General features: G+C 43.1%; 1 protein-coding gene and 1 non-coding gene across 2 annotated transcripts in view; one reads left to right on the top strand and one right to left on the bottom strand.

Annotated features, from left to right (window-relative positions):
- Positions 1 to 13,035, top strand: part of PKHD1 (PKHD1 ciliary IPT domain containing fibrocystin/polyductin) — a 388,392-nt gene that overhangs the window by 162,000 nt on the left and 213,357 nt on the right. The window contains exons 37-38 of the mRNA XM_038772975.1: positions 7,169 to 7,376; positions 11,489 to 11,646. Of these exons, the coding sequence (XP_038628903.1) occupies positions 7,169 to 7,376; positions 11,489 to 11,646 (366 nt within the window). The remainder of the gene's footprint in view (positions 1 to 7,168; positions 7,377 to 11,488; positions 11,647 to 13,035) is intronic.
- On the bottom strand, positions 10,911 to 11,048 carry LOC119920357. Its single transcript, XR_005448110.1, has one exon. It is a non-coding gene; the product is annotated as a small nucleolar RNA SNORA7 (small nucleolar RNA).

The following is a 13,035-nucleotide window of genomic DNA, read 5'->3' as shown; positions in this document are numbered from 1 at the left end:
GCTTAGTACAATGCTCTGCAAACAGTAAGTGCTCAGTGAATATGATTGATCGACAATGAAAACTAGTGCTGTGATATTCATGCCTTTTCTGATGCCATAAGGAATTTGGGGATGTAATGTAGAAGGAATTGAGTAGGAACTTAGGGAAGTGCTTGGGTGATACTGGACAAAATAAAAATACTTCCTTTCTGAAACTAGGGAAGAGTTTTGTTAACAGAGAGTGAGGGTTGGAAACTCATCACTGACTTTGGGTAATTGCACTCTCTATTCTGCTCAAATTTGACCTTTTGGGTATCTCCCTCTCTCTCTCAGCTATTGTCAACAATGTGGATATAAACCCAGTAAAGTTTTTGTTTCCTCATGAAAGTTCTCGCATTTTTTTTTTACCAGACTGAGCCCCCTCTTTCCTCTCCCCCTCCCCACCCCCCCCACCCTACCTCCTTCCCCTCCCCACAGCACCTGTATATATGTTTATACAGATTTATTACTCTATTTTACTTGTACATATTTACTATTCTATTTTGTTAATGATGTGCATCTAGTTTTACTTCTATTTATTCTGACTTGACACCTGTCCACATGTTTTGTTTTGTTGTCTGTCTCCCCCTTGTAGACTGTGAGCCCGTTGTTGGGTAGGGACCATCTCTATATGTTGCCAACTTGTACTCCCCAAGCACTTAGTACAGTGCTCTGCACACAGTAAGCACTCAAATACTATTGAATGAATGAATGAATAATAATAATGGTATTTGTAATAATAGGGACATAATAGACACACTAGTAATTGTGATATTAATTGTGGTATTTGTTGAGCACTTACACTATGCTACGCTCCCTTTCCTCTCCATCCAGACCGCTACCTTGCTGGTTCCATCTCTCATCCTATCCTGACTGGATTACTGCATCAGCCTCCTCTCCGGTCTCCCATCCTCCTGTCTCTCCCCACCACAGTCTATACTTCACTCTGCTGTCCAGATAATCTTTGTGCAGAAATGCTCTGGGCATGTTACTCCCCTCCTCAAAAATCTCCAGTGGCTGCCTGTCAACCTGCACATCAGGCAAATCTCCTCACTCTTGGCTTCAAGGCTGTCCATCCCCTCGCCCCCTCCTACCACACCTGCCTTCTCTCTTTCTCCAGCCCAGCCCAAACCCTCCGCTCCTCTGCCGCTCACCTCCTCACTGTACCTCATTCTCGCCCGTCTCGCCGTCGACCCCCGGCCCACATCCTTCCCCTGGCCTGGAATGCCCTCCCTCCACACAGCCGCCAAGCTAGCTCCCTTCCTTCCTTCAAAGCCCTACTGAGAGCTCACCTCCTCCAGGATGCCTTCCCAGACTGAGCCCCCTTTTTCCTCTCCTCCTCCCAATCCTCCCCGCCCTACCTCCTTCCCCTCCCCAGAACACTTGTATATATATTTGTACAGATTTATTACTCTATTTATTTTACTTGTACGTATTTACTATTCTATTTATTTTGTTAATGATGTGCATCTAGCTTTAATTCTATTTGTTCTGATGACTTTGACACCTGTCTACATGTTTTGTTTTGTTGTCTTTCTCCCCATTCTAGACTATGAGCCCGTTGTTGGGTAGGGACCATCTGTATATGTTGCGGACCTGTAATAATAATAATAGCATTTATTAAGTGCATACTGTGTGCAAAACACTGTTCTAAGTGCTGATAATAATAATGGCATTTATTAAGCGCTCACAATGTGCAGAGCACTGTTCTAAGTGCTGGGGAGGTTACAAGGAGATCAGTCTTAATCACAGTCTTAATCCCTATTTTACAGGTGAGGTAACTGGGGCACAGAGAAGTGAAGTGACTTACCCAAAGTCACACAGCTGACAATTGGCTGAGCCAGGATTTGAACCCATGACCTCTGACTCCAAAGCCTGTGCTCTTTTCACTGAGCTACGTTGCTTCTCAAGCGCTTAGTACAATGCTCTACACACAGTAAGAGCTCAATAAATACTATTGGTTGAATGAATGAATACAAGAGTATCAGACTGGACACATTCCCTGTCCTGCAAGGGGGTCACAGCCTGAGGCAGAGGAAGAACAGGTATTAAATCCCCATTGTGCAGATGAGGAAACTGAGGCATAGAGAAGTGAGTTTCCCAAGGTCATACAGCAGGCTAGTGGAGGAGCTTGGGTTAGAGGCCAGGTTTCCTGGCTTCCAGCTCAGTGCCCTTCCACATTGCTTTACAGAAATATTAGACTTGCCATCTGACAGCCATACCTTATGAGTCACACTAAATTTATAGGGTTCTGAAAATGCAATCATTAGATAAAGAAGTGGAGGTAATGCCCAGTTGCCTCCTCCTGAAGCCATTTTTCAGAAAAATACCCTAAACAGTTGGCAAATAGGTAGCCGAGGAAAGACGATGTAAATCGTGATAAGCACAAGCTCAAAGAATCCTGACATTTTGCTCTTTTGACAAATGCTTTCACACATGAGTGACCCATTCGGAATGTGTTTTTCTAGATTATTTTGAAAGGTCTGGCACCTCTTCAGTCGAAGTAAAGGTTATTTCTTCTGTGGGGCTTCAAACCAAGATGGGGTGAGATGAGTGGCCAATTGATTTTGAAAGCCAAGTGTGGATGGGTGTCCGCTCTGGTCAGGAAACACTGAAGCAATTAAAAGTATTGATGTTCAATGCGGCATTTTTTTTTCTCCTAGTACCTGTTCTGTGGCTCTCTGGGACTGTGTAATTATAGATGAATGACAGTATGTGTGAGCAATAATTTGTAGGAAATAGCAGAAGTTATAATCGAGGAGTAAATAAGGAGTTGGTTGGCTAATGGATCAGTGCAGAAAACGTAAAGTGATTATGTTATATATTAAATTACTTGTTGAGAACGGACCCTCCTCCCTCATCATCATATTCACTGCTTGAGTGTTTTTAGTGACATTTCCAGGGATAATATTAGACCTGTTGCGGGGCAAGAAAAGGCTTCCTTTTAGGTTGGGAGCACTGAGATGGGCTGAGTTGGGTATTTGTTGAGCACTGACTGCTTGGTTTCAGAGCAGTGGGTTGCTCCCTCTCCCTGAATGGAATTGGAAGGCCTCCATGCCCACCTGGGGAAGTGCTAAAATAATCATTTATTGCCCGAGCTGTATCTCCATCTCTAATGGGGATTTTGTCACTTTATATGCCCACATCAGTTTTTAGCCTCTGTTGAAAAACAATCTTTTAAGCCACCCATTCATCTCCTGTGATCTCAGTTGAGTTTGGACAATGCAGAAACCTGAAGAGGCCCAGGGGTAGGGGGAGAGGGGGAAGCTGGGCGAAGGGAGAAGATTAATGCAGTGAAGCCAAAATGAGCAAAGGTGGACATCGGTGCTGAGAAGGAAAGCTTGGAGCCCAGGAGGAAGGAGGAGGATAAAGGAGTACATGGAAGAGCAGATGTCGGAGAAAAAAAAGATGTTCATTCATTCATTCAATCGTATTTATTGAACGCTTACTGTGTGCAGAGCACTGTACTAAGTGCTTGGGAAGTACAAATTGGAAACATATAGAGGCGGTCCCTACCCAACAGTGGGCTCACAGTCTAGAAGGGGGAGACAGAGAACAAAACAAAACATATTAACAAAATAAAATAAATAGAATGAATATGGACAAATTAAATAAATAGAGCAATAAATACGTACAAACATATATACATATATACAGGTGCTGTGGGGAGGGGAAGGAGGTAAGGCGGAGGGGATGGGGAGGGGGAGGAGGGGGAGAGGAAGGAGGGGGCTCAGTCTGGGAAGGCCTCCTGGAGGAGGTGAGCTCTCAGTAGGGCTTTGAAGGGAGATACTTGGAACTTGGTGGCCAGAGACACATTTCTCAACCTTGCTTTTCATGTTTCGTGTTGGGAGAGGGGCTGGAAAATTTGCTAGAGATGGGCTAGAGGAACCAGGGCGTTCTTTCTCTTACACCCTAGACCTCTCCCCACATCCCATGTACCCTCATTCCCCTCCCTCTGATCCTCTTCTTCTGTACTCTAATCTGCTTTACTCTCTCTACTCTAATCTACTATACTCTCTCTACTCTAACCTAATCCTCCTAGAACTCTCAGCTGCCTTCAACACCATAGACCACCCTCTTCTCCTTGAAACTTTTATTTATTCACCTTAATAGCTGTCTCCCCACTTTGACAGTAAGCTCATTATGGGCAGGGAATGTGTCTATCAATTGCTATATTGTACTCTCCCAAACACTTAGGTAAGTGCTCCCTATACAGTAAGTGCTCAGTAAATGCTATTGATTGATTTCCCGTTGAGCTTCTGTTCAACCCCAGATCCTCTCCTGGGTACCCAGCATGGTCCAGACTATTTTTCTCTCCAACATGTTGAACAGATACTTGGGCAGGTCAGACAGGAGATTGTATTTGACAAGAAAATCAAGCTAATGTCTGATCTGTAAATGGCCTGGGAGGCGCAAATTTTTCCTTGTCCTGCCTGGCATAGTGGATAGAGCACCAGTCTGGTCTTGGCTCTGCCACTTGTCTGCTGTGTGGGACCTTGGGAAAGTCAATTCACTTCTCTCAGTCTCAGTTACCTCATCTATAAAATGGGGATTGAAACTATAAGCCCCACGTGGGACAGGGATCGTATCTAACCTGATTTGCTTGTATCCATCCCAGCACTTACAGCCATGTCTGGAACATAGTAAGCACTTAACAAATACAATTATTATTATTATTATTATTATTATTATTATTATCTAACCCTAGCTTGACACCAACTGCAGGTTTTTTGGACTTCCCAAGCGCTTAGTACAGTGCTCTGCACACAGTAAGCACTCAATAAATGCGATTGAATGAATGAATGAATTAGTGGAATTTTCTACTGAAAAGAAAGTCATTTTGGAAAGATGCATGTGTGTTAGAACCCTAGATAGGACAGATGCTTCTAGCTCTGAGAGAAAAGCACAATCAGCTGGACAACCCTGTCAGTTAAACCAGGATCACATGGGCCAAGGTGGGTGGACATCTGTCGGTTCCTCAAGTGCTTAGATGTAGTCAGTTGTATTTATTGAGCACTTACTGTGTGCAGAGAACTGTCATGAGTACTTGGGAGAGTACAATATAACAATCAACAGACACTTTCCTGTCCAAAGTGAGCTTACAGTCTAGAGGAGGAGGTGGATATTAATATAAATCAATAAATTACAGATTTGTACATAAGTGCTGAGGGCCTGGGAGGGGGATGAATAAGGGGAGGAAGTCAGGGTGATGCAGAAGGGAGTGGGAGAAGAGGAAAGGAGGGCTTACTCAAGGAAGACCTCTTGGAAAAAATGTGCCTTCAATAAGGCTTTGAAAACGGGGAGAGTAATTGCCTGTCGGATCTGAGTAGGGAAGTCATTCCAGGCCAGAGGCGAGTCATAGGCGAGAGGTTGACAGCGAGAGAGACGAGATCGAGGTACAGTGAGAAGGTTAGTATTACAGAAATGAAGTGTTTGTGCTGGGTTGTAGTAGGAGAGTGGTGAGGTGGGAGGGGGCAAGGTGATTGCTTTAAAGCCAGTGGTGAGGAGTTTCTCTGATGTGGAGTTTAAGGTGCTTCTAATGGAAAAAGGCAGGAGAAAATGAAATACCTAGCACATAGTCAGTGATAAGGTACCTGGCTCCTTTGGCCTCAAAATGAAATGTTGAAATCTTTGGGAAGGGATAAATAGTGAAACTACTGGGTCACTCAGTGATATTTATTGAATGGTTACTCGATGCAGAGCATTGTGTGAAGTTCTTGGGAGAGTACAATAGTGTAGTGTTGACAGACACAGTCCTTGCCCTAAAGCATTATGTCAGACCATTTCTGGGCTTCCACTGGTGAGACGATTCCTTGACTTCCTGGTGATGCCCAGTGAAGAAATTCTTGAGCTGAATGGAAGAAGCCAGAGGAGCTGTGTTTGGGCCTTTGATTAAAATGTTCAAGCGCTTAGTACAGTGCTTTGCACACAGTAAGCCCTCAATAAATACGATTGAATGCATGAATGTTTCTAAGCTTTCCAGGGCTGAGCCCCATGCAGTCAATCCAGCGTAGCATGAAGAGAAAATATTAGCCCATGATTCTGTTTTACTTTACCCAAAGATTAAAGAAAAACACTCAAAGAAGAGAAGAAAAACTATTCTTTAATAGGATAATTTATGTCTTCATTTGTGCCTGGCCCATAATTAGGAAGTTTGGACTCTGTATTTAAAAAAAAATGAAATTATCACACAAGTTAACTGCAGATGCACAACCACTAATCTATGCAATAACAAGACCTTTTAACCACAGGACAAGAACTGTTTAAGTAAACACCCTGACATAAATGAAGAGGAAATTTTAAAATAATTTAAAAAATGATATATTGGAAGCATGCTTTGTATTTAGTAATTCCAGTGTTTATTACTTTTCATAAGTGCTGTAAGGACAGAGAGTACCTGCTAAAGGTACATTATGATCTATGGCAAAGTAGGGCCAGAAATTATTTTGCAGTGGGGAAGATTTAGCCATGAGTCATCCTATTTTACTTTGCGCATTTGTTTTTTCCTGGGAAACTTTGTCTTGCTTCCCCCTGGGAAAGGAAAAGGGTAAAGACCAGGTGGAGGTCGGGACCCAGGCCCTGGCTTTGTCTGCAGGTTGTAACTTTTGTGAAACATGGCATTCTACAATGTCTTTCCCCCTCATTTTTCACAAAAGTTGTAACTAGCAGGCAAAGCCAGGGCCTGTTTCCCCTCCACTGGCTTAAGCAGAGTTAGAGACTTACTCGAGACTCCTTTTTCCCAGACTCTAGCTGTCAAAATATTCTGACCTCACATCCTCCAGTGCCCGGCCCGTGGTACTGGGCAGCGTGGGCAGAGAAGCAGCGTGGCCCAGTGGAAAAAGCATGAGCTTGGGAGTTAGAGATCATGGGTTCAAATGCCGGCTCCGCTGCTTGTTAGCTGTGTGACTTTGGGAAAGTCACTTGACTTCTCTGGGCCTCAGTTACCTCATCTGTAAAATGGGGATTAAGATTGTGAGCCCCCCGTGGGACAACTTGATCACCTTGTATCCTCCGCAGCACATAGAACAGTGCTTTGCATGTAGTAAATGCTTAACAAATACCAATATTATTATTATTATTATTACTGGCTGTCAGTTTCATTGTTTTTCAGGCAGCTTTTAATTTGTCTTCTCTTCTTGGATGGTTTCAGGTCGGGTACCAAAAGTGAGCATCACTTATCTGCGGGCAGCAGCCCAGGCTAATGACACGAAGTTAGCCTTAGAGGAGCCTGTGGACTGGCAACCAGGGGATAAAGCTGTTGTCAGCCGACTGGGCCTGGAAAGCTCTTCTCAGCAGGAAGAGATCATCACTGTAGCAACCGTGCTTGATGCAGACCTCCATCTTCAGTCACCTCTGAGGTATGTAGTCCTTGGCCTGACTTGGTCTCTAAAGAAGAGAAAAAAACCCTCAGAAATGTATCATGGTTTAGGCATCTGCTTCTCTGCTCTTCACAAGGAGGTTTTTGGTTGGAAACTGGGACCTCAGGTCACCATTCAAATCTTGCATGTCTTGCCCTTTCCCCCTCAATGTCTGTGAGAGGAGGGGGCTGGAATGTATGCTTGAAGTCACCTAGCATTGGGAAGATCTCTTCTTCAACTTGCAGAATGCTGTGGGACACACCTGAGCATATAATCAGAGAAGCAGTGTGGCCTAGTTGAAAGAGCTCGTGTCTGGGAATCAGGGGACCTGGGTTCTAATCCTGATTCCGCCACTTGCCGGCTGTGTGACCTTGGGCAAGTCATTTAGCTTCTCTGTGCTTCAATTTCAGAATCTGCAAAATGAAGATTGTTCTCCTTCCCCCCATATACTGTGAGTCCCATGTGGGACAATTTGGGTGTCCAACTCAGTTATCTAGTATTTAGACCAGAGCTTGGCACTTAGTAATTGCTTAGCAAATACCACTATTATTATTCTCATTATTATTATTGCTATTCATTAATAGGAATCCTGGGGATCAGTGCACTGTAGACTCGATAATTTGTTTGGGAGAGTCTCAATATGAGGAAATTTTCTAAAATTGTCCAGAACAGTCCACAATCTGGGAGTAAACTGATTAAATCAGGAGGGACAGGCAGTTCTTCATAGATGGATTCTGAACCTAGATTTTGGATCAAAGAGCTATTAACAATGAGGCACCCTGAGTGGCATAATAAATCTGACCTCATCTCAAATTCTCATCTTTCAGATTTGTTTAAAAACCTCAAGCCCATCACAGATTTAGACTGGCCTCCTTAGAGGGCGGCAAAGTCCTTGGTATATGTTCAACCATGAGTTTGACAATAACAACAGTGACTTGAAAAGTTTCTAAGTGCATTTGGCCTAAACATACCAAAATCCAGGATATTGGGGTAGGGAAACAGGAGGGATCATGTGGGCAGAACAAAGAACTAGTGTTGGGGGTTAGAAGGATAAAATTCTGTACCCTGAAGACATTCAGCAAGGAACTGCTTCTCTGGCTTTCTTTCAGAGAGTGACTGATCCCTCTTATCTGTCCCAGCCCCTCACCATCACTGATGATAACTGGTTTTTGTTGAGCACTTGCTATGCGCTAAACTCTGTACTGAGCACTAGGGTATATACAAGATAATTGTACATATTTATTACTCTATTTATTATTACTCTATTTATTTATTTATTTTATTTATTTATCTTACTTGTACATATCTATTCTATTTATTTTATTTTGTTAGTATGTTTGGTTTTGTTCTCTGTCTCCCTCTTCTAGACTGTGAGCCCGCTGTTGGGTAGGGACTGTCTCTATGTGTTGCCGACTTGTACTTCCCAAGCGCTTAGTACAGTGCTCTGCACACAGTAAGCGCTCAATAAATTCGATTGATTGATAATCAAATGGGGCTCACAATCTAAGTAGGAGGAAGAACAGGTATTATATCTCCATTTTCCAGATGAGGAAACTAAGGCAAAGAGAAATTGAATGACTTGCCTAAGATCACATAGCAGGTGAGTGGCAGAGCCTGGGATTAGAACTCAAGTCCTCTGATTCCCAGGTCTGTACTCTTCACACTAGGCTGTGCTGCTTTAGTCAATCTATCAATCAATCAATCACTAGTATCTATTGAGCACTTACTATGTGCAGAGCACTGTACTAAGTGCTTAGGAGAGTACAAGGCAACAGAATTAGTGGACACATTCCCTCCCATAATGAGCTTATAGTCTACAGGGCTTGCAATCCATCACCCTTTCAGGATTCTGAGAGTTTTTCTAACTGAATCAGTGACTTGAGCTTGTCTCTAAAGCTTATTCTGACTTCACACTTGAAACATTCCCAATTCCCTTCTATCAATTTGCTCAAAAACATCAAGGCAGTCATGGCATGTGCCTGCCACTTCAAAGGGAATTCACGTCCCAGAATTACTGTGGAATGACTCTGTGTAGTTAGACTCCTCCTCATTTATGGAAGGTGGGAGGGCATAGCTCAGTGGAAAAAGCACGGGCTTTGGAGTCAGAGGTCTGGGTTCAAATCCCGGCTCCGACAACTGTCAGCTGTGTGACTTTGGGCAAGTCACTTAACTTCTCTGGGCCTCAGTTACCTCATCTGTAAAATGGGGATTAAGACTGTGAGCCCCCCCTGTGGGACAACCTGATCAACTTGCAACCTCCCCAGCGCTTAGAACAGTGCTTTGCACATAGTAAGCGCTTAATAAATGCCATTATTATTATTATTATTATTATTATTATTATCTATCTCTGACTGAGAAATTGTGGGAGGACAGCAAGGGCTCTAGTTTCCAGGTATACAAAACTCCAAACTTTCTGCTCTCCCAAATATAACTGATCTTTAGAAACTGTTGAAGAAGGCTTATGTTACATTAAAGAAAAATATTGTACTGGGAAAAGCGGTATGACACTTCTACTTTTATAAAACTAGAAACATTGAGTTTCTGAGTGTCAGGAATGCAAATCTCATACGAATGAGTCAGAGCTGAAACAAGTAGTGGATAAAACTAGTCTCTTTGGAAATTTATGGCCATTTGGCATTAAACAGAAACTCCTTATCATCAGCTCTAAGACACTCAATCATCCTATTTTACCTCACGGATCTCCTACTACAACCCAACCCGCCCACTTCCCTTCTCTAATGCTATCCTATAAATTGTACCTCAGTATCAATCTCTCTTGCTGCGGATTCCTGTCCCACACCCTCCCTCCTCTTTTCCATCCTTATCCCCTGCCTTATCCGCATCTGTTTTTATTTCATTGTCTCCTCCTCTAGACTAACTGAAAACTCCTTGTGGGCAGGAACTATGTCTACCCGCTTTATTGTACTGTAGTCTACCAAGCACTTAATGCAACCCTTTTCACACAATAAATGCTCAAAAATACCACTTATTGGCCAGACCTCCACCCTCTCCACTTTCAAAGCCCTCCTTTAAGAGGCCTTCACAGATTAAGCCCTTATTTATTTATTTATTTTACTTGTACATTTTTATTCTACTTATTTTGTTAATATGTTTTGTTTTGCTGTCTCCCCCTTCTCGACTGTGAGCCCACTGTTGGGTAGGGACCATCTCTATATGTTGCCAACTTGTACTTCCCAAGCACTTAGTACAGTGCTCTGCACACAGTAAGCACTCAATAAATATGATTGAATGAAAAAATGAAGGAATTTACCCTCTCTCCTGTGGTGTCTATGCATTTGGATTTGTATTTCTTGTTTTATGCCGTTGAGTCATTTCTGTCCCACCATGACACTACGGACACATCTCTCCCAGAACGCCCCACTCTCCATCTGCAATCGTTCTGGTAGTGTATCATAGAGTTTTCTTGGTAAAAACATGGGAGTGGTTTACCATTGTCACCTTCCACGCAGTAAACTCGAGTCTCTGCCCTTGACTCTCTCCCATGACGCTGCTGCCCAGCATGGGTGAGTTTTGACTTGTAGCAGATTGCCTTCCACTCGCTAGCCACTGCCCAAGCTAGGAATGGAATAGGTAGGCCTCTGCTTGACCCTCCCTCCTGAAGCTGAGACTGGTAGAGGACTGGAAACTCTCCAGGTGCGACCCTGAGAGGGGCTGTACTCCTTAAGCACTTGACATTCACCCAGCCATTGAATGAACACACATATATAAAAAACGTTGAGGTTAAGGATGTAAGAAAGTTTATAAATGCTGGAATTAGATGATGGGTTTATAGAGTGCTGAGAATTCACGGGGGGAAGGCTTGCTAGAGGAAGTGGGATTTTAAGAGGGTTTTAAATGCAGAGAGAACAATGGTCTGTGAGATTTGTATAGGGAGAGAGAATAGGAGTAGAACAATTTAAATGAGGGGCGAGAGGTCGGGGAGTTGAGAGTGAGGTACAGTAAGAAGGTTAGTTATTCCCATGGCCCATACCCAAGCAGTTCATACCAACCATGAGTCCTGTGAGTGAGCAAAACGGTCAATCATGGCGTGAGATATTTCCTACAAATCGCGGGCCACAGTGGATTCAAGCGTGTCTGGGTTTGTGTCATAGGTATTCTCATGGCTTCGTGGAGCAGCAGGTAGCAGGGAGACGCCTCGTCCTGAGGGTAATGGTGGCTCTACTCAGCAGAAACATCGTAATCCGGGGAAATCTCACTGGAGAGAGGATGGCTGACCTTGGACTGTGTACTGAAGCTGGTATTCCCATAGGTGAGGGGAGTTCTGGTGGGAAATCACCCAATCGGAGTGGCGGGAGGGGGTGACCAAGAGCAAATACAGTCAGCTACATCGCTTTTAAATTCATTCATTCAATCGTATTTATTAAGTGCTTGCTGTGTGCAGAGCAGTGTACGAAAAACAGTTGAGAGAGCACAATACAACAATAAACAGACACATTCCCTGCCCACAATGAGCTCAGATAAATTGGGTGTAACTGTCCCTACCTCTGCTATGATCAGATAATCCAGTGCTTAGAACAGTGTTTTGCACATAGTAAGCGCTTAACAAATGCCATCATTATTATTATTATAATAATGAAGTACTGATGCTGAGTCCTTCTCTGATCTGCACTGCAGGATACCCATAGACCATGCTAGATAAAGTGTCAGGTTATTATGGCAAATATCCCAAACCTACGGACATTTAGGAATAATGACTAAGCCTTCATTTCCCCCCAACACCCTCCCCTCTGTGTTGCCTATGAACGTGGCTGTCAATCAGTCATATTTATTGAGTGCTTACTGTGTACAGAGCACTGTGGTAAGCACTTTGGAAAGTACAATACAACAATAAACAGACACATTCCCTGCCCATAACCAGTTTACAGTCTAGAGGGGCCTGTGTACCCCTTAAGCACTTAGATACTCACCTCAGACCCAGATTTGGGTTCTCTGTGAGAACCTTGTGGCCTAGTGGAAAGAACACAGAACTAAGGGTAAGAAGATCTGAATTCTAATCCTGACTCTGCCACATACTGTCTGTTTAATTTTGGATAAATTGTTTAACTTCTGCACCTCAGTTTGCTCATCTGTAAAATGGGGATTATATGCCTGTTCTCTCCCCACCTTTCATTGTACCACCTTGTGGTACAGGAACTGTCTCTTATCTTATTGTATATCATCTACCCCAGAACTTAAAACAGTGCTTGCCACATAGTAATGGCTTAAGAAATTCTACCATTATAATTATTAGTATTATTAATGATGATAATAATAATAATAATAATTGTGGGTGTTCTTTTTCACTCCACAACTTTCAACAGACAATTTGGTCTTTAAAAAACCTGGAGGGTAGAGCATGCTCGATATCTCCTGAATAAAAAACGCTGCAAATCAATTCAACTCTTCAAGTGATCTTCCTTTCTGGGATCATCCTTGCTAAGGTCATTTTATCCAGAAGAGGATTTTCGGGGGGATTAAAATAAACTTCTATTTAGCTTGGGGTTGCAGGTAATAGTCTGCCTCATTGTGACAGTTAATTAAGGCACAGATTTCCCAGAATAGAATAAAATGAAGCGAGCATCAAAATCCATCAATCATCAGTGCTTTGAACAGTGGTCAGTGCTTAGAACAGTTGCTCAGAGCTTGGAAAAGTGCTTAG

Source organism: Tachyglossus aculeatus, chromosome X1 (genome assembly GCF_015852505.1).
Source record: "Tachyglossus aculeatus isolate mTacAcu1 chromosome X1, mTacAcu1.pri, whole genome shotgun sequence".
NCBI lineage: Eukaryota > Metazoa > Chordata > Mammalia > Monotremata > Tachyglossidae > Tachyglossus > Tachyglossus aculeatus.
Note: the sequence above shows the minus strand (reverse complement) of the source record. Positions and strands in the feature narration are given on the sequence as shown.